We start from the raw sequence: 20,471 nt of genomic DNA on the forward strand, positions 1-20,471 counted from the left end.
TGGAGTTCCATATCTGATAAAGAAAATTCTCTCCAGTTGTTGTATTTTATGTGATGAACACGATTTGCACCCTGGAAGACATATTTGGGAAACCCTCCGTTCAGCCGCTGCAGGTTGAAATGACTGACAATATGCTCCATACCAACATGGATGGCGGAGGTATCGAGAACAGAGAGAGCGTTCTACTGATCTGATTCTTTATAGTTAGTCATCCGAATAAGTTTGCTTTGTGGAACAGTTGAAATGAAGAAAGTAATTTTCTATGAAGATATTTAGCAAGCCAATCATAATCAATATATGTACATTCTGTTTATAACAATGACGTTGTTAAACGAAATATACAAAAGTAAGAAACTAATCTTGTTGTAATTAAATTATTAAATCAAATACTAGCCTAGTTTTGCATAAGAAAAAACATGAGACTTAGACTGGCCCGGCTCAGTATCCCATACTGTTAAAGTTGTGAAATATCACGGGGCACTCCTAAAGAATATGTATGCCTTAGAACTAATTGAAGACCCTCTGAAAGCTTCAGCTCATTCGGATATTCCATAGGTGGACGCATTTGAATCTTGGGTCCAAAATTGATGTTTTTATATCCAAGTGGTGTATGGATAATCTCTAGTATGGATCTTATATAACGTAAATTATTTCAATAATTGCTCAAACTTCCAACTCTTTGCATAGGAGAGCCCGCAATTCAACAATCTGCCACACTGCTTCACCCATGAGTAAAACCGCTCAACTTATAACTACACTACCTCCATCTGCAATTGCATCATTGAGTGGAACCAAAATTATCGACAGGCGCATAGCACATAATTTCCAACCGAAATTTGTCGGCACGTCTCACGCGCCAAAAGCATTTCCACTTGACTAATTTGATAATTGCTTTTCTCCATCTCTTTTCCGCTCGGCACCACCCACCTACAACAGTCATCATCCCGTACATTGCCCTCAGCCTGCTCGCCCTGCTCAAACTGATCGAGGTGGATCCAATCATGCCGAAAAGTCGCTCCGATAACTTCGTGAGATTTGACAACACTCAAACCAACACGGAAGCATAGAAAATGGGAGCCTCAAGATTTCGGCCACTCGGCGGTTTTTCGGTAGCATCAACATCAACATCGAAAAAGGGGGCCAACAGTCATCGTCTTCATTATTTTGGGCGATCATAATAAGGTACAACTGCAGCAGTCATCGTCCATTCAGAGGCTACCAACAGCGCTCAAAACCAGGTAAGGGAAATGAGTTGTTTAAGTGCTCAGATGCACTGAACTCCACTCAATTCACCATTAGGGTGTGGCTTATTTATTGAAAGTTCTCAAAAGCAAAAGATGGAGAGAATCCTCAAAGTTTGAATAAATGAAAACCGAATTAAGCACTATACCATTTAATTCCAGACGAATTCCATCCAGAATGAGTCGATAAAAAAAATAAAAATCGTGCTCGATAGTCTTCGATTTGGATTTAATTTTGCACTTTTTTTTTTTGGTATGATACAATAAGTGTTTTCCATAGAAAAAAATATCATTTCGACTCAAGAATAACTTTTGAAAATGGCCTATGAATGTTTGCATGCAATTTATTTGAAAAATTCTAACTCCGAAACTGTTGATTTTAGAGAAAAATGTTTTCTGAAGAAGTTGTAGTGAACCGTTTGGACTATGAGAAAAAATATACACTGAAAAAAAATTATTTTTGTCAAAATCATACGTTCTGATGATACATTAAGAATATTGAAATGATTCTGAACCATGAGGATTATATGGATAATTTCTCTACAAGCAGCCCTTTTCGAATTATATCGAGTTAAATGCAAAAAAATATGGTTCAAATATTAAAATAGGCCATTTTTATTAGTTTTTTTTTTCTATCTTTACTATCGAGATTTTTAGCCCAGGGCTAGTTCATCTCGGGACCAACGGCTTTTACTTCCCTTTCGAAGGAAGTCGTCACTGAAAAATGTTTAGTGACTATCTCGGGGATGGGATTCGATCCCAGGTGAGAGGCGTATGTTCTAACCACTACACCAGGTCCGTCCCCCATTTTTTATTAGTTATTCGCGATTCTCCATCAAGGAAAATAAGTAAGTGGAAATAAATAAGATCTTTACTCAGGAAAACACATTATTATTGATGGAGAATCGCGAATAATCAATGAAAATGACCTATTTTAATATTTAAATAATATTTTTTTTCATTACACTCGATATAATTAAAAAATGGGTGCTTCTAGAGAAATTATTCATATAATCATTATAGTTCAGAATTATTTCAAGATTTTTATAGTATCATCAGAAGCTATATATTTTGACAAAAACCCAAAATTTAAAAAATCGATCAAAAGTTGATAGTAGAAAAAAAAAATATTAATAATTTCTCCATAATGAAACTTTGTCCCAAACATCTGTATACTTTCAAGATTCTATGGTAAAAATTTAAAAAAATATTAAAAATGGGGTTTTTGAATAATTTAAAATTTAAATTTTATTTTTGAATTTTTCATGAAAAACCATAAAAAAAATTTCAGTGTATATTTTTTTCTTGTTGGCCAAACGGTTCACTACAACTTCTTCATAGAACATTTTTTTCTAAAATTAACAATTTCGGAGTTAGAATTTTTCAAATAAGTTGCATACCAAAATGTATAGGCCATTTTCATAAGTTATTATCGAGTCAAAGTGATTGATTTTTCTATGGAAAACACTTATTGTATCATACCAAAAACATGTGCAAAATTTTCTGCAAATCGAAGATGGTCGAGTTCTGTGACTGACCGATTTGACATGGAATTCGTCTCCATTAAATCTTATGTCCTTTGACAGATATGCGTATTTCGACCTCAATTGTAAGGCTGTCTTCAGTGTTGTGTATCAGACTCGACTTAAAGTTTGAGCCAAAAATTGTAAGTTTAGAGTTGGCGCAAGCAACTGGGAAGCAAATTTGAATCTTTCAGTTATGTTCTCTTCAAAATAAAATTTATGAAAAGTTTGTAGAATATCAAATGTTTCTAACAGTAACAAGAGTTCTGATTAAAAGTAGTTCCCGACTAGTGGATTACAACAAAATTGCAGCACAATCATATCAAGATTAGTTACGAATAACACAATTTGTTTCATTTTTGTGAGAAGCACATCGAGTTGATGAAGGCTGTTACAAATTTGTTTCAATTTAAAACATAATTATAACACAATTTGTTATAATAATTTGAAGACAATTGCTTATAATAAATTTTGTTACAATTCAGTTATGGATAATTACAAAATGATTTATACTTTATATCGTTATATCATGTTTTATGGTAGTTTTATATAGAAAATGTGAACGAAACATAAATTTTATTCTTTATGTGTGTTTGGGAACGTATAGAAGAATCGTTGGTGCTACCGGTCACTCGCCTAAATTGTTCACCTACTACCACTACGATAACCGATAACGATAAGTTTGTGTGCCGCTAAATACTATTGAACATTCATCACGCATAGCCTGAGTAAGCAAATATAGATAGTAAGAAATCGAGCCTCAACCGAGTCAGTCACGCGTTGCTCTGTACTCTGCATTCGAATTATCTAATAAACCGTAGTGCCCGTATCACGTTGTTCGGTTCTTAAAAGCAGTGTTAATTTGTGCGATTACCCGAAAAACTCCAGTTATGGACAATTGAACAGATTCCGCCGCGTTGTGATACATTTTTGGTCCTTCGAGCCGGATCGACCGGCGGACCTGGTGTTTCGGGAAGAATTGTGCTTAGAACGCTGGACAAAAAGGACTCTCTGTGAAGTGAAGCGAAGCGGTCTTCAAGGGTCAGTGAACTATAAGCTGTGGTCAGCGACCCGATCAACAAGAAAAGTGCACAATAAGAAGAGTTGCCAAGCGGAGAAGTGACTTGGTGTTTGATCCTGGGAGACACGTTGGCCTGTGAAGCGATCCTGCTAATCCCATCTCCAATGAACCTGTGAGTGGAGCACCAGCTGATGGCACCCTCTCCTTGGCTGTGGAGCGAAAGAACGAATCTTCAATAAAGGAAAGTGTGTGCATGAGTAATCTGTGGTGTGGCGTCATTGCATGAGTCGTCCGCCATCGACAAATTGATTATTGTTGTTCGATAAGTTGCTAAATAAAATTGATTTCAATATGAGCTGCATGTCGAATATGGTTTGAAGGTGGTGTTGGAATTGATTATGAGCTTTAGTCCCTGGTCCCTACGGTTGATTAGAACGTCCGCTTTGTTGGCAATTTATGGTCGGTCTTGTTCGCTATTTCACTGAATCCTGTCAAAAGATCGCGTGTGTGGAACGGTAGGCTGTCAATAGTGGTACAAGTGATTGTTTCTAGTGGACAAAATGCCTAATTTATTAGAGCTTCAAATGCAGGAGCGACAACTTCGAAATACGTTGGAGATGATCAGCGCCTTTAGCAAGCGTTTCAAATCGGAGCGCGATGCAAATCAAGTCGAGGTAAGGCTTGCGATGTTGGAGGAAACACTAGCCAAGTTTTATGAAGTACGACGAAACATCGAAATTTTAACTGAAGTCGTTGAACTGGATCTGACGGCAGCTGAGAAGGAGGAAAAACACGAAGAACAAGTAGCTGAAAACAAGGAAACAGTGTGGGAGTTCGAGAACCTGTATTGCGAGGTGAAGGCAGCTCTCTCGCAGCATAAACACAACCATGCTGCATCATGTTCTTCTGCATCATCATCAGCTGCACCTAGCACATCGAGAGTCAAACTACCCGATATCAAGCTTCCCACCTTTGGCGGAAAGTTAATGCAGTGGATCACGTTTAGGGACACGTTTAGATCGCTGATACATTGTAATGAATCGCTATCGGCCATTGATAAGTTCACGTACTTGAGAACGTCGCTATTCGGAGAGGCTTTGCAAGAGATAAGTTCGATTGAGATGACGGCTGCAAACTATCGAATTGCTTGGACCACCTTGAAGAAGCGTTACGAGAACAAGAAACTTATTCTCAAAACGCATCTCGACGCTATTTTTGCGGTCGAGCCAGTGCGAAAAGAATGTTTCGAAGCTCTAAACCACGTCGTAAGTACTTTTGACAAAAATATTCAGATGATCGACAAGCTGGGGATAGACACGAAGAATTGGTCAGTTTTGATGGCGTACATCCTGTGCTTGAAACTGGACGCAACCACCCTCCGCAATTGGGAAACACACTATAATTCCAAGGAGTTCGTGGAGTTTGACAGTCTTATGACATATTTGCGAGATCACTGTGCAGTTCTGCAATCGATTGCACCCATTAAACCAACCCACGGAGAACGCCATCAACACAAAGTGGCGACAAGTTATGCGGTATCTGCTGATGCGACCTCTTGCTGCTTCTGCGATGGTGCTCAGCACAGTGTGTTCCAATGTCAAGTGCTAAGGAAAATGAATAGTGGAGAACGGATTGCTGCAGCCCGGAGAAATATGTTATGCTTCAACTGCTTAGCTCCAGGACATGTCGTCGGAAAGTGCTCTCGAGGGTTTTGTACGGTATGTAAGCGTAAACATCATACATTGTTACATGAAGGTTTTGCAGCTCCGAATCGTGCCAACAGTGCTATTCCCTCAATTGTTCCACACACCGCCCCGCGATCACGACAAGCGAACAGTCAACAAACACAACCACCATGTTCAAGGCCACAAAGTCAAAATCAAAACCGTACACCACTCACTCAATCCACACAACAAAACACACCTACACCTTCTGCAAGCTCAAACGCAACAAATCCTCAGCCCACCACAGAAAACACTGCCACATGCAATTCCGTCTCTCTTCAAGCAAATATTGCAAACATTGCTCAAGAAGTACTGCTATCAACCGCTGTTGTTCGTGTTCATGATCAGTTTGGTCACATCCTGTTTGCACGAGCATTGCTGGACAGCGCATCACAACGTAATTTGATTACCACTGACTTCGCCCAGAGGTTGAGGTGTAAACCGTTCACCGATTATTTGAGAATTAAAGGAGTTGGGTCCTCGGAGACATCTTCCACCAATGCAATTATTGCTAAAATTAGCCCTCGTTCGCCCCACCTTGCTAAATTCTCTACCTCGATGAAGTTTCACATCCTTTCGAAAGTTACATCCTGTTTACCACGCAAGCATGTGAACATACAACACCTGAATTTGCCGTCCAACAACAAGTTAGCGGATCCTAGTTTCAATGTACCTGGAACAATTGATATGATCATTGGGGCGGAACATTTTTATGAACTGTTGATGGAGGAACGTCGAAAGCTAGAAGGTAGTGATGCTGTCATGCAGAACACCGTTTTTGGATGGATCGTGTCCGGAGTCGTCGAGATCAGCTCTAATGCTTTGCCACAAGTAGTCCTTAACAGCAATTTATCCGAAGCAGAGTCAACCAGCCGCATACAGGATCAACTGGCCAAGTTCTGGGATTTGGAATCATGTCATGTTAAGAGTACACTATCTCTCGAGGAATCTGCCTGCGAAGAATTTTTCAAACAAACCACGTTTCGTGATAAAACTGGAAGGTTTGTTGTCAGCCTGCCTAAAAAACCCAATATGATTGGGAAATTGGGCGAATCACGGTCGATTGCTGTAAAGCGATTCTTAGGATTGGAGCGGAGATTGGAAGCGAATCCAGTTTTGAAAGCCATGTACATTGACTTTGTGCAGGAGTATTTATTGATGGGACACATGGTCAAGGTAGAACAACAGTTCGAGGATCCACCAGCATATTATATGCCACACCATGCTGTCATCAAACCTGATAGCACGACAACCAAGCTTCGCGTGGTATTCGACGCGTCCTGCGTCACATCGACAGGAGTGTCATTGAACGACGCCTTAATGGTTGGACCTGTGGTCCAGGATGAGCTGTACGACATCAACATTCGATTCCGGCTGCACATGTTCGTTGTAGTTGCTGACGTGGCTAAAATGTACCGTATGGTGAAAGTGGACCCAGCTGACCAGCAATATCAGATGATTGTCTGGAGAGATTCTTCCGATGAGCCGATTCAGTTATATAAGTTAACCACAGTCACTTATGGGACAGCTTCAGCCCCGTATTTGGCAACCAAGTGCATTCAGATGCTTAGCGAAGACGGAGAATTTACTCATCCAATCGAATCGAGAGTCGTAAAGAAGGATTTTTATGTGGACGACATGCTATCCGGCGCAGATTCGATAGAAGAAGCGAAGCAGCTAGTAGCAGAAACGAGTGATCTAACGAGTTCGGCTGGATTCATTTTGAGAAAATGGAGAAGTAATCATGAAGAAGTGTTGCGTGGATTACCGGCCCATCAGCGCGATGACGGAGGAATAGTGGAGCTGGAGTCATCTAGCGCAGCTATCAAAACTCTTGGGCTACTATGGGATTCGAACGACGATTGCTACAGGTTTAAAGTGCCAACATGGAATTTTGGTTCTACAATTTCCAAGCGAGTAGTTCTTTCCGATGCTGCTCGGATTTTTGATCCCCTAGGGTTGATTGGGCCAATAGTGGTAGTGGCAAAAATGTTTTTGCAAGATCTGTGGAAGGAGCAAGTTGGATGGGACGAATCTTTAAGCGAAGTATTGCAAAATCGCTGGATGGAGTATCGGAGAAATCTGATAAGCCTCGAGTCTATTACAGTTCCTCGCTGGGTCGGATGTAATCCGAAATGCGTTGAAGTGGAAGTACACGGGTTTTCCGATGCCTCCGAAAAGGCTTACGGAACATGCTTTTACATGCGAAGCGTCTGGGACGATGACACCGTCGCCGTATTTCTCCTCACATCTAAGTCGAAGGTGGCTCCGCTCGAAGACTTGAAGAGGAAAAGAAAAAAGCAATCCATTCCTCGACTGGAGCTTTCTGCTGCGTTGCTCATGAGTCACTTGTACGAAAAGATAAAGGGCAATTTTCCATCAAACACGAAAGCCTATTTTTGGACCGATTCAACGATAGTGAAATGCTGGCTTTCTTCATCTCCAGCTCGATGGCAGCCGTTTGTAGCGAATCGTGTGTCCGAAATACAGCATCTGACAGTAGGAGCCATGTGGAACCATGTTCCCGGAATAGAAAATCCCGCAGATGTCATATCTCGTGGAATGGTCCCAGCACAACTTCAGTATTGCTCACTTTGGTGGAATGGCCCAGTTTGGTTGAGACAAAGTCATTCAATGTGGCCTCAAAACGAAGACGCTTCAACGGACGATCAAGAAGCTATAGTTGAAGAGAAAGCTGTGACTACTTGTGCTATCCAAATTCAGCCTCCGAATGAAGTCTTCTTCTTACGATCGTCGTTGAACTCACTACAACGACTTGTTGCTTTGGTGCGACGCTTCGCGCACAACTGCAGGCCATCAAACAGAATTAAGCGCAGAGTTGGGTTTCTCACGTACTCTGAGTATGATGAAGCATTGATGAACTTGGTGAGAATATCTCAAACTGAATGTTTTCCGGAGGAGCTGAAAGATTTAGGGAAAGGTAATCAAGTCAAGCAATCGTCTCGAATACACACCCTGAATCCAAAGTTAGTTCATGGAATAATACATGTTGGCGGCCGGCTTCGAAATGCTGCGGTAGCGCCAATGAGAAAGCATCCAATCATCTTGGACCATCGACATCCACTCACGAAGTTGGTTTTGCAACATTATCATCAAAAATACCTACATGCTGGCCAACAACTTCTTGTGTCCACAGTACGCGAAAGATTTTGGCCGCTGAACATCCGAAGAGCAGCACGCCAGGTGCTTCATCAGTGCATTCCTTGTTTCCGAAGTAAGCCGAAAGTTCTCGATCAAATAATGGCAGACCTTCCTCGAGAAAGAGTTACCCCGGCTCCAGCTTTCTTATAAGTAGGCGTCGATTATTGCGGACCATTTTCGATGTCGTACCCTGGACGAAAGGCCCGTCCGATAAAATGTTTCGTGGTTGTTTTTGTCTGTCTGGTTACGAAAGCGATACATTTGGAGATAGCTTTGGATCTGACTACACAAGCGTTTGTCGCAGCTTTACGGAGATTCGTAGCACGAAGATCAAAACCTCAATTGATTATGTGCGACAATGCGAAAAATTTTGTAGGAGCGAAGCGAGAAGTTGACGAGTTAGCGAAGTTGTTCCAAAGTCAGCAATTCCAGGAGGCAGTAGTCAGGGACTCTTGTAACGACAGCATAGAATTCAGATTCATTCCCGCCAGATCTCCCAATTTTGGAGGGCTCTGGGAAGCAGCTGTTAAATCGTTCAAATATCATCTCAAGCGGGCGATTGGACTCCGAATCGTTACTCATGATGAATTCGTGACGGTGCTGGTTCAAATAGAAGCATGCTTGAATTCTCGTCCGTTAACACCGCTCAGCAGTGACCCGAATGATTTAGATGTCTTGACCCCGGGGCATTTTTTGGTGCAACGACCATTAACGAACCTAGCAGAACCAAGCTATCAGGACATTCCAGAGAATCGATTATCAATGTGGCAACGGACCCAAGAGTTTGTACGACAGATTTGGGATAAATGGTCGACTCAGTACCTTTCTACCTTACATAGTCGCACTAAGTGGACACGCCAGCGCGATAACCTTGCCGTCGGAACGATGGTACTGCTACGGGATGAAAATCTTCCACCATTGAAATGGCAGCTGGGCAGAGTTACCGAAGTGCGCTTCGGTAGTGATGGTAACGTTCGGGTTGCCGTCGTACGCACTAAGGATGGCGTCTACGAGAGAGGAATCTCTAAAATTTGCATCCTCCCAATTCGAGATAATTTACCCATTACGCAAGAGGAGGAATAAACTCCCCTCCACTGAGGTGCCTCAGGCACCTGCGGGGATCTGTGGATCCCCGCGAACCAGTTAAGTGTTTGTATTTTATTGTATGAGCAAAAAGTAATGCGATTTCTTTTTTGCCAGCTTTGATGCCCCTTTCCTATTCTGGCTCCAAGCCCACCCACGCTGAAGTCTGCCTCTATGCTAAGGTCCGTATTGCATGCCATAAGAAATGTTCGTCGCACGTACCATGGATTAACCACACGTTATGTGTTCTAACACATCGGTCTAGAACAGCATGTCGCTACTAGACTCGGCATCACGGATGCCGTGGAGACTGGAGGTTTCCACAGTTTGATAAGAAAGTAATTCTCTCTAAATTTGCATCGCCAGGTCAAAGATTCCTGCTCTGATGAGCAGATATTTGCGTTTAAAATCAATCCTACCGAAGACTGCAGTAATTCGGTTCCAAGATGCACCACCCATCGGTCAGCAGACAGTTTGGCCAACTGTTTTGACGACCTGTGAGGAGCATCAATGAAGAAGAAGAAGCCCAATACTATCACGAAGAGGAGTAGTTCCACGAGAAAATCATCATTTGCAACACCATCGTCCAAATGTCCGACGTCGAGCTCACAACGACGGGACAGCATAAACGGTGCTGGGAGCACCCGCGGAGGCCACGGAGGCCTCCGCTCCAGGGAAAGCATGAAGTCCGCAAGCAGGAGGAGCATCAACGTCGGTGGTACGGAGCTGAGTATCCAACCAGCACTGAAGTCGTCCATATCAACCAGCATCAGAAACCATCACGATTTGCATCTTAAGCAGCAGCAGCATAATTCAGAAGGCAAGCATCCAAAAAGCAAACACCGTCGTAGCCAGAATTATCTTGGAGCCGTCTAGGGGACTGAGGTCAACACCCGTAGAAGTCAACAACACAGCAAAAACAGTGAAATCGAAAGTGTTATGTTTACCATTTTATCTCGCTAAGTGGTAATTGTAGTTGTTAAGGTAGATACGATGTAGATAGGGTTGAAAGGTCTTTCAAGGCGGCCGGGATGTTTGGGAACGTATAGAAGAATCGTTGGTGCTACCGGTCACTCGCCTAAATTGTTCACCTACTACCACTACGATAACCGATAACGATAAGTTTGTGTGCCGCTAAATACTATTGAACATTCATCACGCATAGCCTGAGTAAGCAAATATAGATAGTAAGAAATCGAGCCTCAACCGAGTCAGTCACGCGTTGCTCTGTACTCTGCATTCGAATTATCTAATAAACCGTAGTGCCCGTATCACGTTGTTCGGTTCTTAAAAGCAGTGTTAATTTGTGCGATTACCCGAAAAACTCCAGTTATGGACAATTGAACAGATTCCGCCGCGTTGTGATACAATGTGTATTGTTTAATTTATTTAGACTCAGTTTAACGCTTTGGACATGATTTTTATCTGTTATTTTCACCTTATTAGAGAGAAATTGGAAGCATACTTTCAAATTTTATCTTGCGGTCGTCGAGCTCGATATCTTTGTGATGAAAGCTTCTAAAACATCAACGCTGGCGTGAGATTCTTCACATGCCTTGTCTCCAGCATTCGTCATTGGAGATTTAAACATATTTTAGAAAAAAAGGCTCATTTTGGATAATACTAGTTTTAATATAAGTTTTCTTTAATTAATGTTTGAATCCTCTGAGCAGAATCTCTATAGAAAAACTTAAAAGTAGGAGTATACCGTATACCTTTTAATTCCGTTCCTAAATGCTTATCTTTGACAGATACGCGTATTTCAACTACCACTTGCAGTCTTCTTCAGTGTCAGTTACTAAGTTGTCTCTGACCGAAGGAACAAAATTACTCCTCAAAAAACTGTTATAGACCTCCGTATTTATTTTTTATTGAACTTAAACAAAATATAAAGGCATATCAAACCTAGAAAACGCAAATACCCTCAAAACTATGACCCTGACAAAATATATTATTGTGACCACGTTCTCTAAGAACTCATCCATCCTCTGATAACGAACAAACTAAATTTCTCAACAATAAAACGTTATTTTCGATGATGGAAAGTTTATCACCAGAGTATACGACAATCAGACGCTATTTACAATTTTGAGCGGACAAAACCTTTTAACTTCTTTGCTTCATTACATTATTTGGGACAGTAAGACAAATATGACAAAAATTATCCTAGATAGCGAAGTTATGTCAGAATATACTACAGTTATCAGAAATTACATTCACTCACAAAAACAATGAAAAAAAAATGCTTGTGGATCCTGTTTTCACGTTCAAACAATTTTCGCTTTTTTATGGGCCATACTGTAGAGGAAGTGGTGTTATAATTTTTGTTATTTTATCTACAAACCTGCCAAAATTATAACATATTTTGTAACAAAAAAACGCGCTAATTGAGTAACAATATCTGTTACAACACTGTTGTAATCCACTGGTCGAGTTGTCTCAAAGTGTTTTCCTCATTTTATTGAAAATTGAATTTTGTTCAGCTATGACTTCAATGATATTCATCTGATTCCATAACTTTTGGCGTGCTTTACGAACTTTTTAATAGCATGAGCAAAACATATGGATGGTTGGTTTGACTTTATTAACGAGATTTTTAGCCCTGGGCTAGTTCATCTCGGGACCAACGGCTTTACTTCCCTTCCGAAGGAAGTCGTCACTATAACTTTTTACGTCATAAGTGACTATGTCGGTGATGGGATTCGATCCCAGGTCCTCGGCGTGAGAGGCGAGTGCTCTAACCACTACACCAGGTCCGTCCCCTATGCAAAACATATGAAAAAAAAAATCCAAATTGAATTGATTATTTAGGATTTGTTGGCTGAAATTTTGTTTAAACTGTTAAACTGAAGTCAGAGCTGCGACTAAATGTCTCGAACATGAGAACTTTGAAGTTCGTAAAACACACATTTCACTATTCGTACATAGGTAAACACCATGATTTGTCAAATGTCTAAAATTATGAGTCGCAATTCTGTCTTTAATCGACAAAATAAAAAAAAAATGCTAGAACGAGACTTGAACCCCGAACCTCCTGATCGAGGTTAAGGTACCTGACCACACAACCGCTTATTTTAAAAGGGTCATCGATACGTATAAGTTGAAACAAAGCACACCCCTCAGAGCTGACATGTTACGCTTATGAAGAACCAAGATTCCTGTAATCATGATTTGTGCTCCTGATATCATGACCCAGCCAATTTATTAATTTCATGACTTGTAAATCTTGATTAAGGATTTTTGTTGTAAAAACTACTAAAAAACAAATCCGGGAGCTAAAAACTTAAAAGTTAACATACCGGATGTATTCCCTGAATAAATTGGTGTATTAATAACAAGAAGAATAACTGGAATAATAGCGAAAGTATTTATTGGAGAGAAACCTTATTTTTTTTAGATTTCTTTATAAGTGAGGCTTTCAGCCGCAGGCTGGTTCGCTCAAATTTAGCAATCCCAACTTTACTAGAGGCACATGATTTGCCAGTAAACCACGTATCGTATAAGAATGTGCGTTCAAAATTACATATACGTCAAAAGTCGGAATCGCATAATATGCCTAATAAAAATAAATAAATGGTATTACAAATTGTGTCTACGAACCAAAATGTTGACTGGTTTGATCCTTAAGACACGCAAAATAGTTATGTAAGCAACAAGTTGCAAAATGATGATTGTTACAGCACGAGTTGTACATTTATCCAACGAGTGCTGAAAAAATCGAGTTTTGCAACTCGTTGCATATAACATTTTTTGCAATTACGGAATATGCCATTTTTGTTGGATTATTTCGAGAAACAGAAGGCAATCCACATGAACAAACATTCACGTGTAGTACCGACTCAGAGTTTCCAATCACGTAGGCTATGATACTGTTTACACAGGACTGTCACAAACGTTCACTCTTCCATCGGTAAAATTCACTATTTCTTAAAAGACACTGGGGATTTTCTTAGAAATTGATGGAATCACTGAATAAACGCTCAAAAAAGGACTTACATATTTCAATGAAGTGAATTATTTTTAAATTACTTAAAACAACCTTTCGGAATTCGCAAACATTTGAAAGTAAATTCTTGAAAAAATCCTGGTCATAAGCCTGATAAAGTCTTCGGAAAAATTGTTGGCCTTAGAGAAACTCTCGCAGGAACTTGATTAGATTTTTCTAAAAACAAAAAACCTTCAAGATTCAGTTAGGAATTTGTAGAGTCAATGAATTCCAGTAAGAAATCTTGTAGGAAACATTGGAGAAATTTCCACGAAAATTTGAAGAAATTTTTATTAAAATCCCTGGAAGCATTTCTGGAGAAGTTGTAGTAAGTAATCATGAAGGAATTCATAGTAGAATTTCTGGAAAAAACAATAGCGGAATTTCTAATCGACGAGATATTTCTGGAAGCATCCTAGTCAGAGGTTGAATTATAGTATAAATTCTTCAGCAAAGTTGTAGATCATTAAATTTCAATTGAGAGCTTTTTTGACGTTGGATAACGTCTTACGGCAACATACTGGGGTACAATTTCGAAAAACGAAAAATCGCTCGCGTCACGAAAAGTGGTTAGATTTTGACTGTTAATAACTTACTAACGCCCGGATAGATTTTTAAGATTCTTGCACCAATCGATTGGAAATCTTTCTACGAATCTACTCCAACAATGAAAACTATTGATTCTCATGACTAAACTATTGAAAAATTGAGAAATATCGAAGCATGTCTTATTTTTCATAGAAAAGCACATTTTTCTTGTGTATTCCTGACACAGACATCATTGCGCGATATCTTAGCCACTTTCGTCATTCAAAGGGAAACGCCCCTTTCGGTCTTCTTCTTACTTCTCTCCATTATCTCGTGTTCAGTCGAAGCCAATCAAATTCCACTTCACGCGCACGCGCACGACCGCATTTTAATTAAATCGTTTTCGGTAATCTTTTGGTGTGTTTCTGTCTAAGAATGGAATGAAAACCCAGTTCGATCGATTGTGACCACCACCAACCGTCCTTTTCAGGACGACAATTTCATTTTGAAAGAGAGTTATGAGAATTTTACACCGTGAAGAGCGACATTACTGGTGAATGGATGTAATGGATTCATATTTCGGTCAGTCATTTGCATGCGATCTTTCATTAGCGTCAACATTAGAGCTTTTCGAGAATCACAGGGCCAAGAAATCAATTTCCCATCGCGCTCTTGCAGGGCAATCTTCGACATTGTGTGCATGAGAGATAAATTGGGGACGGCACTAGAATGACGATCCCGGTTTGCCTCGCATTTAGCGATGATTGAATAATGCCGTTGTCGTCGTCGTCGCTAACCACATGCATGACAAAGCGATCAGTATAAACTTGTCGATTTGAAAGCTAAAACTTATCAGCAACAGCTTCGTTGATGATTTGATTTGGTAGGAAATTGTCGATCGAAACCAAATAATCGCACAGAGAAGACTGCAAAAATACTACCGCCGCCCGACGGGAACCTATGTAAAACTTTGTTTGCCATTTCACTCCGTTGGAAAACTAATCATCCGAAATTTCAATTGGCAATTAAATAAATACATACATTTATAATAATAGGTGAAATATTTCTAGCCGTAACTCTTTTACGTGGAATGCATTGTTGTGGCTCTGAAAAGGGCCGTTTTGCTTGTGTCCAAATTCAATTTAAACTCGTTCGTCACGGATACGACGAGCCAGCTAGAAGGCTTTCGGCATGATGGTCACACGCTTGGCGTGGATCGCGCACATGTTGGTAGCCTCAAAGATAGGCCTAGCTCGCTTCCTGCAGGGCCATGACGGCCAAGCTCTGTAATCGCAGATCGGTCTTGAAGTCTTGAGCGATTTCACGGACCAGGCGCTGGAAAAACAATTTGTGGATCAGCAGCTCCGTCGAATTCTGGTAGCGACGGATCTCACGCAGAGAGACCGTTTCTGGCTGATAGCGATACGGCTTCTTGACTCGTTTGGTGGCTGAGGCGCTCTAGCAAGCGACTTTCGTGGGGCCGCTTCCACCAGTGCACTTACGGGTAGTCTGCTTGGTAGAGCCATCGTCGTAGTGTTCTCTGGACGGATTGAAACAATTGAATGATTGAATGTGCGCGGCTGCCGGTCCCTTTTATGACCTTCTCTTGCGAGCGAGCGAGACGAACAGTGAACAGCGAGCGAGCAAGAAGAATTCATCCATTGCGTACCGCATAAAAGGAGCTGAGCCGGCGGCCAAGCATCAGTTTTGTTACAATCGTTGCCGAAGATAAACCGGACTTGGAAAAGGAAGCGCCAAGCGTCATCGCAAGGTTTTGCGTGACAACATCAATTGCATCATCACCAAACCACCGCCGTCTGGCTCGCCGTGGTGACGTCAAGCGTACCTTCGGTCTCATCTACGAGAAAACCCGCGGTGTGCTGAAGTCATCCAGAATTCTGTCGGCTACGCTCTGAAGTGGCAGGGCCGTACGCTGTACAGATTTTGAGGTTAAATCACCTCCATCACCGAGACCAGAATTCAAAACTAGCACTGAATCCATCAAACCTGTGCATGGAATAACGATCGACGATATCCAAACCCAACCGTCCTTTTCAGGACGATAATTCAATTTTGAAAGAGGTTTGAAAATATTTCTACCATGAAGCGCAACAGTATTGGCAATTCTCACAGCAACAGAACTGTCGGTGAACTAAATAATAGTTACTCGATTCTCACAGTTCAATCGGCCCTTTTCAGAGCTAACAAATGTGTACTAAAGAGTTGTTTGTGTTATATTTGCTAATGTGTTTACCACATTCTTGCTATAATTCATCTCTGATTAGTTATGAATAATTGACAAAACGACAATTTGAGAATGTTTCCGAAGACGCTGCTGCAGTGCTGTCGGAATGCAATATATTTTCTATTGTTAAGGAATGATACAAATATTTTGAATTGCTCCAAATTAACAATGATTAAGTATACACTTAAAAATCAATTCTTCAATATAACGGACTAAGCTTCTGAATACATGTAAAGTGATTATTTTGTATTAACACAAATTAATAACACAAATGTCTATAATAAATCAGAATTGACATGCAACAAATAGTGTGAAAATTAATTGGATTTTTAGCAGTAGAAATCATTCATAAGTTCGTGACGGTCCCAAGCCAGGAAATATAAGAGGCTAACGTTATCCAACGTCAACTTGGCGGTCGTATCTTGGAAACAACCTCTTACTTTTCATGTGACGACAAAGGTGGTTTATGCAAAACCGGCTGTCTGGTTCCTGCGTTATCAATTATAATAACTCATCAAAGAAGTCTATGAAATACTTTTAGAGCTTTGAAAAATGCGAAATTTAATGCGTGTAGGAATTCGCTATCATTTTCCGGTAGGGAGTTATTATTGTTTATCTTAAAAAACCACGCCTTCTTTGATTGTGAATATCTCCGATTGGGGCAAACATTAAGGTGATTATAAGACGAAGCCAAACATTGAATTTTCAAGTGCGAGATAATCTGACAACAGTTCGTGTTGTCAAATTGCTCGCTTGCTGGTGGTGACCAATGGGATAGATTTTCAACGCAGAGCGCTGTTTGGTTCTCAAGTCTTGTGCTCTTGAAAATTTGAGGTGTGGCTTCGTTTCATAATCACCTTAAAATATCCTTTGACGGAATTCGAAAGACAAAATAAAATTAAATATTATTTCGAAAAATTACAGATTTGTTTGATTTTTATCAGAAAAACTTCAATAACTTTTACACGAAAATGAATAACAACAACGCTGGAGCCAGTAAACCAGTTTTATATGGACCACCCTTTGTCACAATAGAAAAAAAAGCTCTAAATCGGACAATATAGGATCTTTTTGGCAAAGCTAGACACAAAGCCAGGCGTTGGATATATATAAATATATCCAATGCCTGGCTAATAATATATAAAGCGTTGTGTTTGGATGGACATCTAATTCTTCCAAAAGAGGTGCACTTTACGAAAAAGGACCAGAAAAAATATTTTTTATTTGACTTAAACTAACGAAAAACACTTAAAAACTTAGTAAACATGTGTTTCTGTAAACATAAGCGTATGGTACTAAAATTGGAACAGGGCCTAAAAGCCATATTGTCAGTGGTTTTTTTTCTAAAAAGCATAGAGGGAATGCTTGAAGAAATTTGTGTAGAATTAGTAAGAAGAATAGCTAGAATAATTGCTATAGTATTTGCTGGTGTGAAACCTTAAATATACTATTGTAGAATTGAGGGAGATTATACTTGATAATTTACTTGTGAAATATTTGGAAGAACTGCGAGAGTTTTTCCTGAATCAAATGCTAGAGAAATACTTAGAAAAAAAATACTGAAAGCACGTCATGCACGTTCCTGGTCGATGAACTTCTTAGAGATATCTGAAAAGACACCATGAAATAGGCCTCAAAGGAATTTTCGGAGCAATTCTGGAAACCTTGACGTGGCACACACCCCAACGCACAGAAACCCGCATACATGCGACGCTTTGAGAGTCGGATCACCACACTGCCACAGTGTCGATTAACACAGTACAAGCAGGGGAATCGATCAACGAGGCTAGTTCGTCATGTTACTGAAATTGTTAGGCCCGCAGAGCTCCGAGATATCAGAGAAGTCGACATTACTGGGATCCTCGACACCCATTCACAGCGGTTGTGTGCTCTTGCGAAATGATTGCGACGTTATGGAGAATGTTCGAAGCGGAAGGAACAAAACCGGATGTTTAACATAACCGAGAGTGAGTTCTACAATCGCATCCGAAATGTCGACTTTGGTGAGGGACTTTCAGAGATTGGCGACGTTACACAATTTGTCAAGGTGATACCTTTAATCCACCAAAGCCTTGAAGCAGTGTTGCCGGATGAGGCTGAGCTCACCGAAACTCCACTTGAGAAATGTGTCGGAATTAGGATGGAGGTATCTTGGAAGACGAACGTGAGGTGATTGAAAGGTGGAAGCAGCACTACGATTAACACCTGAATGCCGTATATCTAGTATCTACGCACCACCTATTCATGGATTTCAAAGCGGCCTATGATACCATCGACTGCGAAGAGCTATGGAAAATTATGGACGAGAATGGTTTTCCCGGGAAACTGACTAAATCTAGGCAACGATGGATAGTGTACAGTGTTGTGTGAAGATATCGGGTGCGTTATCGGACCTGTTTGAAACACACAGGACTTCGATAAGGCCTTCCCTGCCTCCTGTTCAAAATTGCGCTAGAAGGTGTTATGAAACGGGCAGGCTTCGCTAACGACGTGTACATTGTCGGAAGAACGTTCCAGATGGTTGTTGAACAGTATACTTTGTCTGCATTGGCTCATCGGTAACGTCGGATAACAAAGTGTTGTTAACTTCTTGAAGATCATATATTATATCTTGAAAATTCTCTTTCAACTTGCTTGCCACCTGTTAAGCTTAATATTTTTTATTATTCAAATTCAGAAGAGCAGACAAACTTTTGGTTTTGACAAATTTCGAAACACGAACCGCACCCTTTTCACCACTCAACTTTCGACATCAAACTGCAAATGGCAGGGCTCCAATTGGCGCCGCTTGTTTCCAGTCAATTTCGTCCGATTTTCAATACCCTTAATTTACTATTGCTTTTTATTGCAGCCCAAAAAATCACCACCGATCGGCTCCTATTACGAGACCATACCATAAATGCGCACACTCGTTAAACAGCGTGAACAAGAGTAAGGCCCCCAGACTCTTTCGAAAACTACCCCCTTTCGCCCGGTGTCTTACCCCTCCTCCCCCTCATGCAAAAAGGGAAAGACACTCGCGCATAATGGAGTTGAAGAGATTTTAATTGTTTATTGTTAGGTTAGGCTCTTTATAACTGACACGGCGGTGTGGTGTAACGCGGCGATGCATTTTTCTCCGCGCTAATGTTTCTTCGAACGTTTCTTCTTCGCTATTTTTTCCTCGCGAAAAAAGCCCCGGGAGCTTTTTCTGTCCGACAAGCAACACTTTTTTTCTTCTTGTACATGTAAGGTTATAAGGAATTTCATCGAATGATGGCTACGCTCCTCTAGCAGTAAGATGAACAACAACTGCGACATCGAAACCGAACTTACGACACTTTCACGGCGTCTGTTATAATTCTAGTTTTTAATCGTTATTCTGACCTCGAAACTGACTGATTCTAGAAACTTTCTGTAAGTTTTAATTTCTAACTCTAAGCTAAGGTTGAATGTTTTCGAGACGATTTTACTGCCACTGGATCGTAGTCACACGAACATTACAAACGTATATTTATTCTCGTTCACACATCCCTACACTTAATATTTTTTAACGAATGCGATAGGTTTTATTCCTACCAACAGTATTGATTAAGAGTTAAATGAAGTATTGAAATAATGGTGAAAAGACTTTTATTCTATCCGAAAGCCCAACCAATCCAGATCAAAAAATCTGTATTCTACAGCCAAAAGTGTCAATTAACAGTACAATACCAATTGTGTCACAAGATTTGAACTTTTTATCATTCAATTAAAACCGTTAAAATGCTTCAAAAAACAATATTATAAAAGCATGCCATGTTTCATTTTCCTACGGTAATTCCTTGATGAATATTTTCAAGAAATCCCAGAACTGTTGTTTAAATGCAGTTGTAAAGAAGTTACTGAAATATTTGTCAGAGAAATTACTGAAAAGAGTTTAGGGAATCTTAGTATAAAAAGATGTATCAATCCTTAAAAAACCGTGTGCATCACCCTCT

At 40.4% G+C, this 20,471-nt stretch overlaps 2 protein-coding genes across 5 annotated transcripts in view; one reads left to right on the forward strand and one right to left on the reverse strand.

Moving 5' to 3' along the window:
* Positions 1 to 20,112, forward strand: part of LOC5570084 — a 44,223-nt gene extending 24,111 nt beyond the window's left edge. For 2 of the 3 annotated variants that reach the window (XM_001653021.2, XM_021840899.1), the window contains 2 exons: positions 937 to 1,238; positions 19,364 to 20,112. In XM_001653021.2, the coding sequence (XP_001653071.1) occupies positions 937 to 1,067 (131 nt within the window). In that variant the 3' untranslated portion in view covers positions 1,068 to 1,238; positions 19,364 to 20,112. Of the gene's footprint in view, positions 1 to 36; positions 359 to 936; positions 1,239 to 19,363 lie in introns of those variants that run through there. The other variant, XM_021840898.1, reaches the window with a different exon arrangement.
* The window catches only part of LOC5570087 (myb-like protein Q), a 476,649-nt gene that overhangs the window by 246,796 nt on the left and 209,382 nt on the right, over positions 1 to 20,471 (reverse strand). The window lies entirely within an intron of this gene.

The sequence above is a fragment of the Aedes aegypti genome, chromosome 2 (assembly GCF_002204515.2).
Source record: "Aedes aegypti strain LVP_AGWG chromosome 2, AaegL5.0 Primary Assembly, whole genome shotgun sequence".
In the NCBI taxonomy this organism is placed as follows: Eukaryota; Metazoa; Arthropoda; class Insecta; order Diptera; family Culicidae; genus Aedes; species Aedes aegypti.